At 57.8% G+C, this 19,932-nt stretch overlaps 1 protein-coding gene across 4 annotated transcripts in view; it reads right to left on the bottom strand.

Annotated features, from left to right (window-relative positions):
- Positions 1 to 2,699: 2,699 nt before the first annotated feature.
- ACOT7 (acyl-CoA thioesterase 7) overlaps positions 2,700 to 19,932 on the bottom strand; it is a 120,016-nt gene continuing 102,783 nt past the window's right edge. For all 4 annotated transcript variants that reach the window (XR_006888691.1, XM_046662098.1, XM_046662099.1 and 1 more), the window contains one exon: positions 2,700 to 3,111. Coding sequence is in view for 3 of the 4 variants with exons in the window: in XM_046662098.1 (XP_046518054.1) it covers positions 3,013 to 3,111 (99 nt within the window). In the remaining variant the exon portion in view is untranslated. The remainder of the gene's footprint in view (positions 3,112 to 19,932) is intronic.

Here is a 19,932-nt window from a genome sequence, read left to right as displayed (position 1 = left end):
TGAGGGGCTCAGGGAGGTCCTCCCGGAGGAAGCCACACGTAGGGTGAACAATAGGGGCGGGGCGTGGAGAGGACATGGGGGCCAGGGGACTAGCAGCTTCTAGGAACTGGGGAGTCAGTCTGGGCCAGGAGCCAGGTCAGGGAGAGGTAAGGTTAGGCCAGCTAAGGATTTAAATCACTTCGGGCCTTGGGTCCACTGTGAGAATCAAGTGAATGGGCCACCAGGCTGCCAACTGGTGGCCCGGATCCTACTGGTTAAGAAATGTTCTCTGTGAACTGGGACCATGACCACACAGCTGGAGAGGCCAGGACCTGTAATCTTGCACCCCTGGCCTCCTCCCTTCCCTCCTCCCTCAGGAGCCATCCCCCTAGTACTCCTAGTAGGGGCACAGGCTGTCACCCATAGGCTGGGGGACATCTAGGGGAACCCATTAGTCCCCTTGATGGGGGCCCCTCAAGTCACAAGAGAGAGCAGCTGCTGGCATCTTGACCTCCCATCCAGGCAGAGGGTCCTGCCTGCCTCTCCTAGGAAGCCCATGACCACACACACATCCTGGGCACAAGGCCTCTGGAGTCACTCTGGACTGCCCGGCATGGCGCTGTCTTGCCCATGCATGTGGGAAGCATCCATGAGTGGGCAGCCCTGTGTCCAGAGGAAGGCGGGCACCTGCCCAGGACCATACCCAACCAAATGCAGCCAGTGCTGCCTGCACCACTCCATAGCCTGGCTCCTGCACCCCACCGGCTCCACACCCCAGGAGCAGCTGGGAGGTTAGGAGCAACTTTTGGGGGGCCCAGGGTGGGCCTTTGGGTCAGTTTTATGGACAAAAGTAAAGGTGTTTGTATAGAAAGACTCCACAATGAAGCAGGGCCAGCGAATGGGGAGTCCTGGGCCACGTACTCCTCGTGTGTGGCTTCTGGGCAGTCAGGGCCTCTCATGAACCCTCTGTGGACAGGGGCCACCAGCAGTGGGAGACTGGCACAGGGTGGCTGGTAATCAAGTGTGGCATTTCACAGGTAAACTGGCGATTCAGCCATCCAGAGCCTTGGGCCACACTGCTACCCCGCTGGCAGGGGGCAGCCTGCCCCAGGCCTGTGGCCTCAAGTGTCCGCCTACCAGCCCAGCTGGCCCCCTGCTGCCCAGGGCTTAGCAGGCTCTGGGGGCAGGTGGGAGTTGAACCTCTGATGTCTCTGCCCCACGGGCCTCGGGCTGAGTGCTTCACTAGCCTGGGTTCCTCCCAGCTGCCCCGGGAAGTGAGTTTTAGGTACCTGATTTGCCCAAAGCCACACAGATGAGTGGCCGAGCCAAGACTGAACTAGAGAGTCTGAGGCCAGGCCTATTTTCTTATGAAGGAGTGGATGCCCTGGGGGTCCGCTTCCCTCAGGAAGCCTAGGGCTCAGGACTGCTGGGGCCTGTGTGGCAGGCTCTGGTTTGGCTGGTCCCAGCTGGGCCTTCTGCCTGTCCTGCAGGGCAGACCTCCTCATTGCTCCCAGCCCAGGGCACCAACCATCTTCAGGGGTTGGCACAGGGTGTGGGTGGAGTTGGGGAGGCCCTCCAGGGGGCCGAGGGGCAGGGTGGGGTTGCTGTGGCCTCCTGTGGTGAGCTTGTTCCCGCCCCCTGCTCCCAGGCAGGAAATAACCCCGTCAGCTGGGACTGGGGCCCGACAGCCCAGACAGATTCCGACGTTCTTGGCGGGTGTTTCAGCACATCTGGAGCCTCGCGCGCATGCGCGCTCTCTCTCTCTCTGGGGCTCGAGGGAGCCCTGGGTAAGGCTGCAGCTGTTGGCAGCCAGTCTCCATCTCCAGGCTTAGGGCACGAGCCTGGGTAGGAACATACTCCCAGGCACCACTACTGGCTGTGCTAGGTGGAGGGTATCTTTCTCAGCCTTGGGTGGGGGTGGGTCCTGGCCCCTGCAGTGGCCTTGGCAGCTTATCTGCCTTTGAGGCTGCTGGACCAAATGCACACAGACACAGTGAGAGATGCATGCACACAGCTTCACACATGCACAAACACATATGCAGAGACAGGGACACAGATGTGTACGCACACACCAACACACACACACAGCCTCACAGTGACACAACTCATACACACTGCCCCTCAGATCCCATCCCACAAGCCATCCCAACAATCCCCCTGCCCAAGTGGCTGGGGGATTTCCATGTCAGGCACACGGGCCCTGGCAACAGCTGGGAGGCTCCTTCCAACAGAATCCCTGCCTCTTGCTCCCAAGGGCGGAGGGCTGAGGTGTCAGGGCTACTTCTAGTGAGAAGAGCCCAGGGCAGGGCTCGCACATTCTGAGCCGTCCTCTAGGCAGGCTGAGTTCAGCTCTTTCTGCACGTCACCTCTCTGAGTCCTCACAAGCACCCCCTGCCCCCATCTACAGGAAGGCCGTGCAAGGCTCAGCGCTGGCATCCTGCCTAAGCCATAGAGACGGTGTGTGGGATGCTGCAGGGGTCCTACGGCCAGGACATGGATCCAGGGTTCTGAGGAGGAGGTAGTCTCTCCAACCAGTAAGTCATCAGGCCAACCTGAGTGGGCACTGTGCCTGACGTTCTGGGGTATGCACAGATACTGGCACCACAGGGGAGGGGTGGGCGGGCATGGGCCCAGAAAGAAGGCGGGCAGGTGAGCCCCTAGCCCCCATATCCTGTGCCCAGGGAGAGAGCAGCTCCCCAAGACAAACGACCACCCAGGACCAAGGTCCAGCCAAACAGCAGCTTTATTAGTGATGCTGGATTCTTTACAGACCGCACAGTGTGCGCACAAGTATTCCCAGGGTCTCCAGGGACTGCCTCTGGGCATTGGGACAATACTGTGTAGCATTTACACTGGAATGATACAAATCAAGCTTTGGTGTATAGGTTTTCAGGAGAGTACAGGTTAACACTGCGAGACGGATACTTCACACAACACCAGCTCTCAACGTGAATTGGGTTTTTGGCCAAGGGAGTAACTTCTAAGTGATTAGACGATGGGGGCTGCTCCGGGGCCAGTGCAGGAGGAGGGCGTCTAGGGCTGAGGCTCCACTTGCCCCTGTCTTTTCGCCTTCATCTGCAGGTACCGCCCTTTGCCTTCCTCAAAGCGCTTCTTCTCATCCTCGGTCTCGGGCTGTGGACCACACACAGAAACAGAGGGAGGTTAGAGATGCTGCAGAACTCGTGACCGTGGGCTGTGGCCTGAGCCTCGCCCCAGGAGGGCACAGAGGACCCCGCATGGCCCCGCTGGCCTCCTGGGACTGCCTGGGTGGCAGGTGCTGGCCTCAGGCCCCATCTTCCTGACACATCCATCAGCTGGGCTGAGACGCCTTGAGGGGCCAGGGAGACTCCAGCGGCAGAGCTCTGCTGAAGGGACATGGAGGAAGGAGTCCCTGTAAGGATGCTGGCCTCGTAGGCATGGAAGCAGTCAACAGGGAACTGGCTGAGCCCTACGGGCACCCCCACATCACCTTTCCCCGCAGGTGGGACTCCAAGCCCAGTGCCTCTTGGATAATGGACTGCAGCTGAAACACAGTTCATCATAAAATGAGGGAGGGAAGGCCAAAGGCAGAGCTGAGCAAGAGGGAGGAAAGGAGGAACCCTAAGCTTGCTTCACTCCCAGGGAATGCCAGCTGCTCAGTCTCTGCCCTAAAGGGAACTGGGGACAAACACTGTGCTGGCTGCGTGACCTTGAGAAGGCCACTTCATTGAACGGCAGCGATAGTGACCACTTTGTGGGCAGGGAGCCCTGGACAGCACAGATGCCCAGGAAGCGGCACCTTGAGCCCTCCTCACCCCTTCTCTGCTGCTTCCTTCCTCTGAGCAACTTAAGCTGGGTCCTCATAGTCAGGGGCGGAGCCAACTGACCAGCGGGATTTGGCCACAGGATGGGTTTTGCTCGGGACGGTGCTGGTTCATGCCTGCCAGCCTGGCATGATTATGAACAGTGCTCCGTTTCACTCTCAGGAGGGGCCTGGCTGCTAAGTGGTGTGGCCCTAGCGCAGAGGTCACTGTAGCAGCGTCAGGGAGTCACTTTCTGCGGCCCCATCGGCCCCGCCGCAGAGTTCTCTCTCACCGGCCTGGCCAGGGATTTGGGTTTAAAGAGCTGTGCTCATTCCCCTGGGACGACATTTCCTTGCGACACTTTGAGGGTGTCTGAAAGCCAAAGAAATGGGGCAGTTGCCCTTCATCCACAATGACACCCAGCCCGGCAGCTATTTTTAGGCCCAAGTGTGTACAGACAAATGGTATATTGGCACAAGAGAGAACAATCAGCGAGGACGTAATGTCAGGTTAGACCAAATACTTCCTCCCCTCAGCCTTCTCAGAAACCGTTCTCTAAATGTCACCAGGTGGAAACTGTCAAAACCGTGCCTCTTGGAGCCAACGGAACATTCGGGTATTTAAAGGACTAGGATTGTGCTCCTTACAGGTTCTGTCCTGTTTGAAGTCTTCAGAGCACATGTAGAAAATGGTGGCTTTTCCAAGACATTTTATTGAAGAAGGTCCTCCTGCTGCTCTGATTTCATTTCTGGCTGACTTTTTTGCTAAATGAAACTTGAGGCTATGCAATTTGACCTGAAACAGCCCAGGGACAACGAAATGTTCTATCTGTTTCCGCAGGCATTTCCAAAGGGCCACGACCCCAGAGCTTCCTGGGGCTGGAGGACTTGGAGCCCAGCCCCTGCTGCTGAAGGCACCCCATGAGGACAAGGCCACATCCTGCTGGGCCTGGCCGAAGGCTTCTGTGCATACCCATGCATAATGTGCTAGATCTGGGCTTCTCAAATGTTCATGTGCACATGGACCAAATGGGGATCTTGTAAATGCAGATTCTGATCCAGTGGGTCTGGGGACTGAGACGCATTTCTAGAAAGCATTCAGGTGATATGATGCTGCTGGCCCGTGGACCACTTTGAGTAGCAGGGTCCTGCTCCCACTCCATCCATCCTGCGCCAAAAGGGGGAGAGCTGAGGTGGTCAAGAATGCAAGGTCAAGGCCACCAAGGAAGGACCTCCCCCTTCTCTAAGGAACTTGCTGGTGTGGCCAAGGAAACCTGTGGCTCCCATCCATGTGCAGCAGCCAAAGGCCATGGCTCAGCAGAGCAGCATGGCTGGCCCTTCCTTAGGGGAAGGAGGGGCTGCAAGCTGGGCTTCCTGCCTGCCTCGAGGAGGACCCCATCATGGGCAGTGAGTGTGGGGTCCCAGAGCTTGGAAATGAGGAGTTGGGGCCTACTGGGGCTGGCTGAGAAAAGGACAGTTGGAGAAGGATGTAGGGGGGTGGGCAGGACTACATGCTAAGGTTCCTCTTGGCTGTAAAAGCCCAGCCTCCCTCTGCTCAGGGTTCTGGAGCACGCCAGCTCTCTAGCTGGTGGAGTTTCCATCCCTGGGGCAGAGGAAAGAAGGCAAGAGGCTTGGAAAGAAAAGGAGAGTATGAGCCTGGCCTGGGCAAGGCAGCAGGATCAAGAGGGACAGCTGCCCGGGCCTCTGCTGAGCCCACTGGAGCCAGGTCCTGCCTGATGTGAGGGGCCTTCCTTTTTCTCCAGCCCATCAGCATTCCTAGAAACTGGCAGATGTGGCATTCTGGCAAGGAACTTAGTCCCCAAGTGCCTGGGTCACAAGCCAAGTGCTCTTGGGGCTCAAGGGAGCCGGAAGGGGGGCCCAAGGAAGCCGGAAGGGGGGCCCAAGGAAGGGTGGCGAATGGCCCTGTGGAGCTGATGGCATAAGCTTAGGAGCTCTCATCACGAGTGCCCTTGATGGTGGGTAGGAATGGCCCATCTGAGGCTAAGGCCCTAGGGAGGGGGCAGTTGGCATCGGGGCTGAGGAAGGGCTGCAGGGCCCAGGAGATGCCCAGGGAGCAGCCCCACCCTCTGCAGCCATCACTGTCTGTCTGTCCAACTGTCCATCCATCCTTCTTCAGATCCCTCTGTGCCATCCTCTTTGGCTCTTTCCCTTGATGACGCGCATCACTGTTCTATGTGCATTAACACCACGGACTGCAAACCTGCAGCGGGAGTGGGGGTCTCCATGGCCTCTTGGCCTCCTCTGAAAGGGAGATGAAGCCTTTGCATGGTTTGTGGCCAAATGGGTTTGGGAGCCTGCATGCTAACTGGCCTCTCGTAATAAAGAGCACATGCTGGATCCAGTTCTGAAAACCCTGTTTAACTTATTTAATCTGGGCTTTTCCAAACTGATTTGGCCAGGGATCCCTTTTCCTAAGGAACCCCATATTGGGGTTGGCCGAATGGGAAGTGCTGCCCACATTCTTCTGCCATCAACTTGCCACATGGGCCCTCAAAGCTGGCCTTGACAGCCCTGGGAGATGCCTGGACAGACACTGGCCAGGCTCTGCTGGCCTCTGGAATGAGCCATTCCTGACACAGGCCAGAGGAGCAAGACCAAGGCACAGGCTGGCCCACCTTGGGACCCCCACCACAGCACGCGTTTCTTGGAGTGGCCTCTCCCTTCTGCCTCGAAACCAGCCCAGCCTCCCCTCCAGGGCCAGGGCCGGGGGGCGGGGGCGTCCAGCCTGGTTTGAATCTGGCTTCTTCACTTAGCAGTTGTGAGGCGCCAGATGCACTCACATCCTCTTCTGTGAAATGGGCCACTGTCCACCCCACAGGGCTGCTGTGAGGATCAAGGTCCTCCTTGCTGCTCCCGTTCAACATAAGTCACCAAAAACCAACACAGAGAGTGAAGAACGCTGGCACAGAGGCCCACCTCAGGTATGAGTCCATGACACGAAACGTCCAGAACAGGTAAATCTGACAGCACGCAGATTGGTGGGTGCCGGGGGGTGAGGAGGGCGGGGGGGGGGGGGGGGGGGGTGACAGCTAAGGGGCACGCTATTTCTTTTGGGTGATGAAAATGTTCTAAAATTGATTGTGGTGATGGTTGCACGATTCTGTGAATATATGAAAACCCACTGGATTGTACCCTTTAAATGGGGTAATTGTATGGTGGGTAATTACATCTCAATAAAGCTGTTCTAAACCAAAACCACCATGGAGGAGAGCGCACGCTCTCCAGAGTCAAAGGGAAGGTTCGGCATGGCGGTGTGCCCCCCAAATCCCGCACAGGAGGGGCAGCAGGGCACAGGAAATGCTGAATTAAACCAAGCACTTTTTCTGCTACAGCAGCCAAGCCTCGATTCACCCACTCCCCACAGGCACTAGGGCGCCTCCTGCGAGCTGAGCCGCATGTGAGGGCTGGGACCCCACCTCAGGCGCCAAGACACCAAACAATAGGCAGAGTGTGCAGCACATAGGAAAGTGACAACAGCCAGGCTCAGAGACAGAGCAGGGCAGAGTTAGGGGGTTGGGAAGGCCAGTGCCAGGGAGGGCTCCTGGGAAGGTCCTGATCCACACGTCCCCAGGGCCATCTGCCAACAGCAATGGCTGCCAACCTCCCCCTCTGGTCACTCACCAAACGGCAGAGCCAGGGCCCATTCAAGAGAGTGAGTCACCCCGGGAATGGCCTTCCTGAAATCAGCTCAGGGCAGACCTGGGGCAGTGCCTTCCACCCTGTGCCTCAGTCTCCTCATCTGCAAAGTGGGGAGAAGAGTCTGTCCCTCTCAGGTCTACACGGATGTAAGGAGCAGGGGGAGCACCCATGCTGTCCCCAACTGGAGGTCTCAGCACATGGTGGCCTGTGTTAGCTGGCATATGATCTGTCTTTGGGGTGGGGGTTAACCTGGATGATATTCTGGGGTCCCTTCTAACTCTGGGCTCAGGAGGCCAGGATTCTTGGCGATTTCCCAGCACAAGAGGAATGCTGCATTTTACAAGCAAGCACCTGACTCTGGGGCCACTGGTCCTGCAGCAGCCGTGAGGAGAAAGGCTGGACCCCAGGCTGAGTCTCTGCAGAACAAGAGGCTGCCCAGGGCCGGCGGGCCAGAGTGCAGTCCATTAGCAGAATAAGCCAACGACAAAGAGCCCTTACCTCCTAGAGGTACCCACTGAAACACTCGGAGGCAACGACCTGATCTCTGAGCCTGGCTTCCAGTGAGCCCGGGGGAGGTGGGGAGGAGCACAGGTAGACAACATTGGCCTTGTGTGGTTTTTTTTTTTGGAGGAAGATTAGCCCTGTGCTAATATCCGCTGCCAATCCTCTTCTTTTCGCTGAGGATGATTGGCCCTGAGCTAAATCTATGCCCATCCTCCTCTGTTTTGTATATGGGACGCCTGCCACAGCATGGCTTGATGAGCGGTGCGTAGGTTCACGCCCCAGTCCAAACTGGTGAATCCCGGGCCACTGAAGCAGAGTGCACGAACTTTACGCCACTGAGCCGGCCTGAATGGCCCTGTGTTGATAACTACATAGGAGTTCTTCCTCTTTACTTTTGCATGTATTTGAACTTTTTATAAGTAAAAAGTAAAGGAAAAAACCTGACTAGACCCAGGAAGGCAGCTACAGCTCTAGGAAACTCAGCTCCTCCTCCCTTCCTTGGGCACAAAGGACTCCAAGTCACATGCAGTCAAGGGGCTAAGTCTGGGGGGAGCTGCCCCCCCACCCTGGGCTCTATTTTCCTGAGTCCCTGTTCCCAATCTCCCCACCTGGCACTTTTCTCCAGGACAGAACAATACTCGCACCATTCTGGTCCAGTCCACACGTGTGCTGGACCCTCTGACCCAGCATAGCCCAGCCCACCGCTGTGCCGTGCTCCAGAACTGAGAACCAGCTGGGCCCTCACCTCTGCCAAGCCACACCCCACAGTGGCACTCATGGGCATTGCTGGTGACAGCCCGAGCGTTTCCTAATGACCTGGGGCTAAGCCTGTCCTCCCTGATCACCCAGCTGTGGGACCTGTGAGACGCCTGCTGGGGCTGGTGGGCATCACTTTCACAGCCATGCAGCCATAGCCTCCAGCTGCCCAGGTGAGCCCTCTGCAATCACTGAGCCAAGACCCCTCCCGCCCCTGCTCCTCCCACGCAGGCCATGCACGGGGATGAACGTGGAGCTGGGGACTAGGGTAAGAGGGAAGCTCAGGGCACCAGGTCTTAGGGAGCAGTCTACATCGAGTGCGTCCTGACGCATGCCAGGCACCGTTCCGGCACACTAGAGTCTGCCTAACAACCCATGAGAAGTACCAAAGTCATTACTCTTCCCCTTCCACTGACGAGGACGTGAGGCCCAGAGACTGAGCCCACATGACAGCTGGTAAATAGCAGAGCCTCGATTCGAGCCTGAGCACTGCTGCTGCCCCCTAGGCCAGCCTATGCCGACAGGCTTTTAGGGGTAGGCTCAACAGTGGGGAATACAGTAACCCTCCAACGTCACCCTAGTGAACAGGAAGGGCCGGCCCTCCCATAACAAGCCTGGAGCCCACCAGAGCAGCTTGGCCACCGTGGCTCTTCTCCATCTGGGCTGCCAGCCCACCTGGGTGAAGGCACCCTCTCCTGCTGGTGCCAGCCCGCTGGGGGCCCAGCTGCAGGCGTGCATTCCTGTTCCAGGCCCCCTGCTCCAGCTGTGGAGCCAGGTGCTTCTCTAAGGAGCTGCATGAGGTCTAGTGGGGAAGAGTAGATGTGTGCTGCACCCTCCTTGTCAGGCCCAGGTTCCAACACTGGGTCACTCCCGTGAGTGGGGAGTGGCTGCCAGAGCCCAGGTTTACTACAGCACCGCCAAGCAGCCAGGGTGTCCTCCAGATTTCCATGTACACAAACAAGAATGCTGGCCCTCCTGTCAAATTTAGGGTAAGTCCAACATTGGGGCACCATCCCTGTGCTTTTCCACACTCACGAGTCCTCTCTCTAGGTTGTAAACTCTGGGAGTGAGGGGTGGGGAGAGGAGAGGGAACATTCATAGGGGAGCACCAGCGTCTGCAAGCCAGGTGAGCATCACGTTGGGTCCTTATCAGGGCTGGGTCTGGAGGGTAAGCAAGTTGCCCAAGGTGCTCTGGCGCTAGTGCCCTGGAGGCGCTCACCCCCAGACTGTGCATGTGCGGGGTGGGCACCTCACTCGCCTCCTCCAGTCCCAGCTGGTCCTCATGTGCAGCTGTGACAATTCAGTCTAGCAGGGCTGTTCCAAGCTCGCCGTCTGGTCAGGCCTGAAGCCCCACCCTCCACCAGAATTTGACTGCAGCTACTCACCCTCAGCAGCCTACAGGTGTGCCAGAACGTGTGCGCCAAAGGCTCTGGATGCTTTTCCCACTAGTCCAGTCAATGCATGACCTGAGGAATGGCAGAGGCGGAAGTGCAGGTAATTCCTGCCTAGTCCGCTGGCGCAAAACAGTAAATTCCAGTGTCTGCTCAGTGGAGGGAAAAGCCAGCACCAGCACTGGCCTCATGGCTGCTCTGATGCGTCTCTGACGTTCAATATTCCGCAGCTACCTCATCAGCCAGGATCTGCCCTCAGACAGAACTAATGCCGTCTAATGATGGATGTGTAGGCAGCCGGCTGGCTAGAGAGTGAGGCCAAGACATTTGCAAGGCCCGGAAGGAAAGAGCCAGCTGAGGGCTCATCCCTCTTCTTGTCTCTGGGGATGGTGGCATGAACTGAATGTTCTGGGCTCTACAGAGTCCAGCCAGGCCTAGGAGCAGTAGTCAGTTGACATCTGGGCATTGAACACCCACCTTATGAGGGCTGCCACCACAAACACTGATGGCCTTCCTCACCTATGTGCCCTGGAGGGTATCCAGCCAGGGCAGAAGTTTATAAACATAGTCAAGGGTAGTGAGGCCCCTCACTGCCACCCCAGGGGGAATGGAACCAAACAGAGGCAGGACAGCATCTCCGCTCTCTGTGCTAGCAGAGTCCCTGCCCTGCTGGCTAGTGGACATTCAGCCTCCCCAGGGCCGTGAGCCCTGAGAAACAGCCCTGTTAGCCAAGTGACTAGGAGGGGCCACCAATTCCCTGCTGGGTGTGGAGCTGACAGAACGAGACAGATGGCTTCCAGCACATGGCCCCACCCACAGCCCAGCTGCTGCCTTCCTGCAGCCTGTCTCCTTCCATTCGGCAAAGTAAATAAATACATAAGTTGTTGGCTGTTGCTGTTTTTAATGGAGGCTTGGGGGCAGTGGGGAGAAGGAAAAAGATCCTCCATGGGAAATCACATTTTTTTCCCAAGTGCCTGAAGCTGTTGGTAGGGAGATGGGCCCAGACCCACTAGTACGTGGCTCTCAACAGCCCGCGCACACCCACAGCTTTGGGGGCTCAGGCTTCAGGGGGCTCCCCATCCACATGCTTGGGAGAAAAGAAGACGAGATGGCAAAGGGGCTGAGGTGGCTCAGGGCACCGTGACCCCCGCTTACTACGGGCACAAGAAAGTGCCTGCCTGGCGGAAGGGCCAGTGGAGGGGGCTGAGGAACACAGGCTCTGGGTCACAGGCACCTCAGGATGCTGCCCACCTTCCCAGGGGCTGATTCTCCCACCAGGAGGTGACATGGCAAATTGATTTCTGTAGTGCTGGTGTAGGTGGGCTCTCCAGGCACGGCAGTTACGTCATGTGTGTGTGCATGTAAGTGTCAGTGTGTCACTCCTGTCATCACAAACCTCCAAGACCAAGTGCGCTCCTGTCTGCTGACCCACGCCACTGCCCCGGGAGGAGGGTGGATGGCCCCAGGCATCATCTTAAGGCAGCAAGGCCTTTGCAGCTTCACATCCAGCCACAGGGCACAAGGGTGAGGGCAGGGTCCCAGGGCAGCAGGTCCAAGTGCCCTTGCCCCTCCACTCAGGGGAGCCCCTGGGCCCGCTGGCTGCAGGGGCCTCTGATTTGTGTCTTCTTCCTCCCTCCTCTTGCTCTTCCTGCCAACTGCTGTCTTCTGGGCTCCCTTCCATTGGAGGGGAAGCCTGTGGCTTTCAGAGCCTAACAGTGCAAACCAAATGTTTTCCATTTTGTGTTTTCTGTGCTTCAAGAACACTCATTTGGAACTTGGCACAGAGGGGTAGTGACTAAGTTCCACTCTCAGTAAAATCAATAGCTTGTCCTTTTTGTAATTAATGAATGTCTAGTGCGAAGAGGGTTTCCAGTGGTGATATAACAACTTCCTGTGAGCCTGAGGGATGGAGACCTTCTGAATTAGGAAGCCAAATGGCACGCCCTTTCCCGTCTTTATAATGGGGGATGAGAGGGGTCTTGGGACAACGACGCAGGCAATTAAGGTCTCTTCTGATTACCGCAGCCACTCCACGGGGCCTGGTGAGGGGCACTGCACGTGACCAGGCAAGGACGAGCTCGGCATCCAGAAGCCGCTAGCCTCTCAAGCAGCTACGTCCCCAAAGTGCAGCTCCACTCACGGACCCTGACCTCAGCGGGCCCAGCCGGGCACCTGGGGAGCCGCTCTCCATGGACACAGCCGGGCTGTGCCCTGCCTGCTCCCAGTGGCTGCAGGCCTGCGCTAATGCACCCTCTGCTGCGCCTCTGCGGGGTCGCATGGCAGCAGCCTCCAGTGGACACAGCTGCGAGTCTCCAATAATGAGATCGCTGCAGAGTCATAAACACCCTCGCCAGGGGCTCCCCTCGCCCGGCAGCACCAGCTTGGCCCCTGCACTAACTACCCCTGAGTGCAGCCGTGCAACTCCCCTGCTGCCCGGGAAAAGGCACCGAAGGGTGACAGTCTTGGTTAGAAAAGGGAAATCAGGACTGGGTTATACCCAGTGGTTTTCTCAGTAGCTTCTCCACAGGCTCAGGGCTCCTTGGCCCCCGCACGCCTCGCTCACAGCACTCGCTCCTGTGCTGGGAGTGCTGATGTGGCTGTCCCCAGTGGACGACAACAATAAAGATCAGAGCTGCCATTTGCTGAGCGCTTACCACGGGCTGGGCCTGGGCTAGGAACTGCGTTCTCGCTGCATGCCTCTGGCCCTGCGTGCGTTCACCCTGTGCCGGGTCAGAGTCTTTCCTGCCCCCTGTCTGAGGCCAGCACGGTGCCTGGGACACAGCATGGGCCCAGGAGGCATTTGCTGAAGGAATGAGTGAACAAATAAGCCAGTGAAGATCAAAGTAAGAAAGCCTGAATTCCAGATTGGTGTGGTCTTTATGCTTAAGATTCAAAACCCATGGTTTTGCTCAATGGACACTCATTCAGGCATCGTCTGCTCCTAATCAGCTCCAGAGGGCTCAGACCACTGAGGGGTTCAACAGAGGCCTGTGTGCAGGGAGTGTTCAGCACACCTGGAATGGGTAACCCCCAAGAAGAAGCACCTCCTCTCCTGCTTTCAGTGCTGCCACGCTTTCCTCTGATTCCACGTGCATGTGTATGTGTGTACATGCACACACATGTGAGTGGGGAAGCCCTCTGCAGCCTTCCTAGCACCGTGGGTCTTCTGGGACCCGTTTCTTTCCTGCCTCTCTGAGCACAGGGTTCAGAAGAGTCCCTGGCCTCAGCGGGCCTTTGCCAGGGTACCCCACTCCACCTGACAGAAAGCACGGTGCCACTGAGATGCAGCCAGTTCTCACAGGCTCAGGAGTGGTCCTTCATTCTGCCGCTGACACACCAGGCACAGCTTGCCCTGCTGAAAAACCCTCTCTGGGTCCTGCAGTCCTGGCCCTCATTTGGGCCCAAAGACTCACACAGGCCTCCTCCCCAACCCCCTGATTTACCTTCCAAGGCAGCTACAGTGGAATCCCAGATGCTCCAAATCTAGGTGGGACCTCCCTCTTTCCACTGCACCCTCTGCAAGTCCCGAGCATGGGCCTCCCCCGTGTGCCACCCTCCCCGCAACACACAGGGTCTGGCCTAACAGTGCCCCCTGAGAACTGGCCTCTGGATTTTCACATTCTATAGAAATCGAAATAGCAACAAGTTGCCTGGATCTGAAGACACAGCACCGAAGCAATAAGAAGCCAATATTCCATGCACAGAACCTACTGGCGTATTCACGAGAAAAGATATATTATTGGTGAGAGGGGCCCTCTCTTTTGGAGAACTGGCTGTGGACTGCTAATTGGGGGTCTCTAGAGTCTGCTATTCCAGCAAAGGGGCTGGTGCGGGGCTGTCAGGGACACAGCGAGTCTTCTAGAGATAATCTGCAGACTGGACAAGTTAAGACGTTTGGAGGAAGAGGTGGCTCACGGCAGAGCACAGGTGAGAGCCGGGCTGCACCCTCTCACCCACGCCCCCCCCGCCCCGTGGTACCCACATCCCTGGTTCCATGGGAGGCAGGACTCACGGGCCCCTAGAAGTTCCCAAACACCAACCTTTCAGGTGATGGGAGCAGCTCCAGGATTCTGGCATTTTCCCATCACAAGACAGACTCCCTGTTAAATGTCCAAAACCAAGGGGGAGAGTGGACACTGGGTCAAGAAGCTTCAGGAGGGCCAGCCCAGTGGTGCAGCAGTTAAGTTCACACGTTCTGCTTTGGTGGCCCGGGGTTCGCCGGTTCAGATCGTGGGTGTGGACATGGCACTGCTTGGCAAGCCATGCTGTGGTAGGCGTCCCACATATAAAGTAGAGGAAGACGTTAGCTCACCACCAGTCTTCCTCAGCAAAAAGAGGAGGATTTGCGGCAGATGTTAGTTAGTTCAGGGCTAATCTTTCTCAAAAAAAGAAAAAAAAAAAAGAAGCTTCAGGAATATTCTGGTCCCCGACTCACCTCTGTGGGCTGGCAGCAAAGAGGAACAGTGGGGGGCACAACTTCCCTCGCTAATGTGGCTTCCCAAACTCTTCCAGGAAGAGACACCTCAATCCTGTTACACTCCAGTACATCTGAATTTCTTAAATTAGGCAGCAATTAAAAATCACTCCAAAAGTTTACCTTCGGCTAAACCAATGCAGGAAGCAGACACAAAGTGCTGTGACCATAAAGCAACTGGTGTGGCAGCGTCATGTCCTGGGACACGATCCCAGAGGCTAAGCAAAAGGGCCACAAAGTGCTCTTAATGTTCTCTTGGTCACAAGATTCCCTAGGATGAGGCGTGGCTCTCTCATTGGAGGAGCCTGTGGCACTCAAGTGTCCAGGACACCTGAGGCATCTCCCTAAGCCGGGAAGCCACCTGGGGTCCCCAGCCCATGACATGCCTGATGTGTGGACCCCTTTCCAACATCCTGGGGGCGGGATGTGCGTTCCTCTTGCCTTTTGGGATGTGTAGAGGAGGCCTGGCTGCTGATGCTTCATCGTGAGGAATGGGACCTCGGGTCCTCCCTCCACGCCCTGTGCTTAGGGTCAGGCTCGGGTCCTGGGGAGCAGGGAGCTGACCACTGCTGAAAGCCTTGTCTCTGTGCTTCCTCTTCAGGGCAAAGGAGTGAGGAGCCTTCTGGTTAGATCATCACTGAGACAGCATGGAGAGGAGCCTCAGAGAGCAACTGCCTGGCCTGTGATGGCTCCAGTGGGGAAACTGAGGCTCAGAGATGGGAAGGGGCCAGCCATGGCCAAGGGGCTCAGGGTCCTGCACTAGGCTCCCCGAGGACCAGCCAAGACCCTCCACGATGGGGCAGGCTTGCTCTTCAGTTTGGGTCTTCTGGGAGCAGTGACTGCCCCACTGTCCCCAAACGATGTGGCTGTGCAGTTGGGCCTCAGCCCATCAGAGAAAACATTCATTTTCCAAACAATCCACAGAAGCAGCTGTATTAGCACTCTCAAAACCCACATCGACTATGTGCTTGGGATGTGTTCCAGGCAGCCCCCGTGTCCAGGGTGGGGGTGACCCCTCCCCTACTCTGCCTGGCGTCTACACACTTCCTCCTCATGCAAGTCCAGGATGCTAACACCTCCGTTCTCACACGGGCTCCAATGACACCCGGGGTTTCCCTGGGGCCCTCAGGGGCTGCAGCACCACGTCTGAAGCAGAGAAGGAGCAGGTGTTGCACCAGGGACGGCGCTCGCTCTGGCTTCAACAGACACGACTCGGTTCTCACGTTCCTGGAGACTGAAGAGGCTTCCCACACCCAGGCTGGAAAAAATCATAGGTGGTGCTGCGGCCAATCCGGGGCCAGGTCCCCAAGGAGCCACGTGGTGGTTTCCCCCCATGTCCATCTGCACCGGCCACCTTTCCAGCTCTGGTCGGTGGTCTGGGGCTTGTCCCACACCCTAGAGGTCAGCGGGCACAACCACAGGGAGGCCTTTAGAGGGAGGCAGGGTGGCTGGCAGGGCCTGGGCCTGGGCCTGGTGTCCAGACCAGCAGCCTGGCTCCACACTCCACATTTGCCTCTTCTAACAATTAGCCTGGAAGGTGCTGGCAGCTGCCAGGACACGGTGCAGCAGGCCCTCCCCAGCATAAAATATTCATCAAGAAAAACTCCAAACAGCTACACTGCCTTCCGTGTCAGCCGGGCCCTGGGGATGGGAGCTACAAATAGACAGGAGGTTGAAGAATTGCTGACAACAGGGGGCAGGCGGGGAGGGGAGGACGGTTGCGCCCCCACCGCGGGCACACGCATGTAGGCCTCTCGGAGCACAAGTATGCTCTGAGAGACAGACGACGCTCATGTTGGCAGCCCCACAGTGAGCACCACGGGGGCCAGGCCGGAGCTGAAAAGCCCTCTCTGGGGAGTCTGACCACTTTTCCCACCAGAGGCTATTTTTATCAAAATCAGTGGGCCCCAGGACACCTCGCTAAAGAATCAAAGATTATATTTAATTAGCGAGAAATAGCCTGGATCGACATGAAGCTGGCCGGCGGGAAGGTGTGGCCAGCAGCAAGATTCAGTCATGGTCCCCTTCACTCTAGCAGGTCTCTTTGCCCAGCACCCCACCCCGCTGCAGCCCCCCTTTGCCCTAGCACCTCCTCCACCACCCTCCAGGCCACAGGTTTCTGGAAAGGGCACACAAAGTCTCTTGGGGACAGAAACTGGCCCCACTCCAGGGCTGCTTCCCAGCTCTGGAAGGTCCTAGGTCCCCCCACAAAGGGCTCCTTGACTGCAGGCCACTCTCCATGGCAGACTGGACCCCGGGGGCGCTGAGGCCCTTCTCACAGAGCCCACATGCTGCCGACCCCTGCTGGCTGTGGCAGTGGTCTCCCCAGATGGCTGACTCCTGGGGTACGTGTAAGGCGAGGGTAGCAGGCACAGCTGCGGCAGCTGCTGGATTCCTGGGAGGGACACCTTACAACCTGCCAGCAGCCACGATTGCAGACCTTGCCAGAACACCCAGCAATCTGCATTTTCTCTAGACGCCTTTTCAAAATGAAGATGGTCCCAACTCCTTGGCTATCCTTGGTCTTACACCCAAGTGGGGATCCCCGCAGGTCCCTGCCTCCAGCTGGGTGGCCTCCGGGGGTTACTGCCCCCTTCGCTCCCGTTACAGGCAGCCAGCTCCTGCCTGCCGCCCTGAAACTTCCTGATTCCTTTCACATGGATGGTCTCCAAGCAACGGCCCCCTCTGCCCCCAGCTCCAGGCCTGACCTGAAGGCAGGGCTCTCACCGAGGCCCTGCTCGCAGGGAACCTATGGAATTTGCAACTGCTCCCCCAGCAAAAGCTGATCCTCACCTCCCGCTTCTCCCTCACGGCCCTTGCCACCACCCGACATCCTCTGTTTTCCCTACTGGCCATGGTCTGCTCCGCTGGGAGGGCGGCTCTAGGAAAGAACAGTGAACAGCAGCAGACACCTTTGGAGCTCCTGATAGAAATTAGCTTACAGAATTCTCACTTGCCCTTTGTGGTGTGTACTAGGGCTGTCACCACTATACAAATGAGGAAACTGAGCCACACAGAAAGCACGTGCCTGAGGTCACACAACTAGCACGTTAAGAGTCCTGATCAGGGGCCGGCCCGGTGGCACAGCTGTTAAGTGCGCACGTTCTGCTTCTCGGTGCCCCGGGGTTCGCCAGTTCAGATCCTGGGTGCGGAGATGGTACCACTTGGCATGCCATGCTGTGGCAGGCGTCCCACATATAAAGTAGAGGAATATGGGCACAGATGTTAGCTCAGGGCCAGTCTTCCTCAGAAGAAAGAGGATTGACAGTAGTTAGCTCAGGGGTAATCTCCCTCAAAAAAAAAAAAAAAAAAAAAGAATCCCAATCAGAACGCAGACAGCAGGATGCCCGCTCCCATCGCCCGACCAACAGCATAGGGAGGTAGCCGTGGAGTCTTCAGGGACCTGCACTTGCCGCTGCGATGGACTGGCGGAGCACTGACTCGTGGGACAGAGACGTGAGCAAGTCTGTGAATCGCTACCACACATGTCCTGAGCCCCACTCCGCGGGAGTCCTGGAGTCATTCTGGGCCAGGGGGTGGATACTAAACTGATGCCTGTGCACACCAGACGATCTCAGGTGGTACTGAGTGCCTGAAGAAACGGCGTGGTGACGGGAAAGACTGGCGCGGGGCGGGGGGGAGTCATGCTTTATCTGGAGGGTGAGGGAAGGCCAACTAAGGAGGAAATATCTGCGAAACAGTGCAAAGAGCTGGTCCCGACTCTGAGGGACTGAGGAAGAGGAGCAGCAGGTGCAAAGGCCCCGAAGCAGGAATGAGTTTGGAGGTTGAAGAACAGAGAAGCCTGGCTTGGCTGGACCCCATGCCAGGGGACATTGAGGAGCCGCTGAGCACTTTAGGCAGGAGAGGAGGCGAATCCCTTTGGTTTTAACAAACTCACTCAGCTGCAGGGTAGAGTCGGATCAAGGGCAGGAGGAACGGAGGAGGGAGTGCAGCTCGGGGCTGAGCAGGGATCCAGCACTGGGACAGGGTCCAGAGACGGTGGGCGTGGGGGCTGAGCAGAAGAGAGGAGCCAGCAGGTCCTCTCAGACTCACCGAGAGAGGGAACACACAAGGAGGAGTGAGACCTGGGGGGCGGGGGATAACGACTGCACTTTGGGAAGATCTGTCTGAGATGCCTGTGGAAACCCTGTGGAGGGGGCATTGCTGGCAAAGTCGGCTGGGGAGTGAATGCAAATACAGGCGATGCCGGGGCAGGGCCTGGACCCAACCGCCCAGGAACCGGGGAGGGTGCAGGCCAGGGCCTTGAAGCCTCACACCAAGGGGACCATGGGGTGGCTGCCTGGACAGTGCAGTCCGAAGTCAAGGGAGCGCAGGCCTCACTGAGGCCCAGTGAGTCATGCCAAAGCCAGAGACAGGCCAGCGAGATAAAGACAGAGAGTGTCCTTGGGTCTGGCCACCCTGCTGGAGCCCTGAGGCGGGGAGGTGGGGAGGCGGGGAGGCAGGGAGGAGAGAGTCAAGGATGTGCCTGTGTGTGGTAGAATTCAGCATCCAGGACAGAGATGTTGGGGGCAGCCTTGCTGACCGGTGTCCTCAAGGCGCACTGTGACCATATGCAAAGAGACGAGATGAAAGTCCAGGTGAGAACCAGGGCAAGCCTGCACTTAAGGGCCATGGGAGCAGGCAAGGCCCTGAGAGGAAGCCGTCTCAGCCCCAGAGAGCGGGGCTGCAGAGGTCAAGGCTGGGAAGGTCAGGTGTGGGCGGAAGCCGTCCTGCCAAGGCACTGGGTGGGGGTTTGGGGTGAGGACGGGCACCCCCAGTCCCTGTACTCGGGGCAAAGGAGGCCCCCTTAGGCTCAAGTCAGAAGTGCTGTGTGGGGCTCCCCCCCTGGAGAGGGGCAGGTGAAAAGCACAGGGGGAGTGTATGGGTTAGGAGATGAGGGGAGGAGCAAGGCTTCAACAGGGAGGTCCTACACCCCAAAACAGGCTGAGGGTGAGGGCTGTGGGGCTTGTGGCAGGGCTGGAGACATGTGGAGGAAGAGGAGAAGGCCGAGAGCGCCCCCAGCCTGACAGGGGAACCCGTGCCCCACAAGCCCCAAGTAGGGGAAGGCCCAGCTGAGAGTCCTACATGGGAGGTGACAGGCATGTCGGAAATGGAGTGCCGGGGTGGCTGCCTAAGGACGGCTCCCCATCCCGGCTCTCACCGCATCATTCCTCTCAACCCAGCTGAACCCCCTTATCCTTCAAGGCCAGGTTCACAACCCTCCTCTGTGCATACCTCGCCCCACCCCACATCCTGAGGGATCTCATGATCTGCCACCTGACTCACTGGAGCCCCAAGTGGGACCCAACCCCGGCAAAGAGCGAGTGGAGGGAGGGGCCGCAGGGGAGGGGGAGTGACACGAGGGGGCCCTGTGGGCAGCTGAGGCT

This window comes from Equus quagga, chromosome 5 (genome assembly GCF_021613505.1).
Source record: "Equus quagga isolate Etosha38 chromosome 5, UCLA_HA_Equagga_1.0, whole genome shotgun sequence".
NCBI classification, from domain to species: Eukaryota; Metazoa; Chordata; class Mammalia; order Perissodactyla; family Equidae; genus Equus; species Equus quagga.
This window is presented reverse-complemented; position numbering and strand designations above follow the sequence as displayed.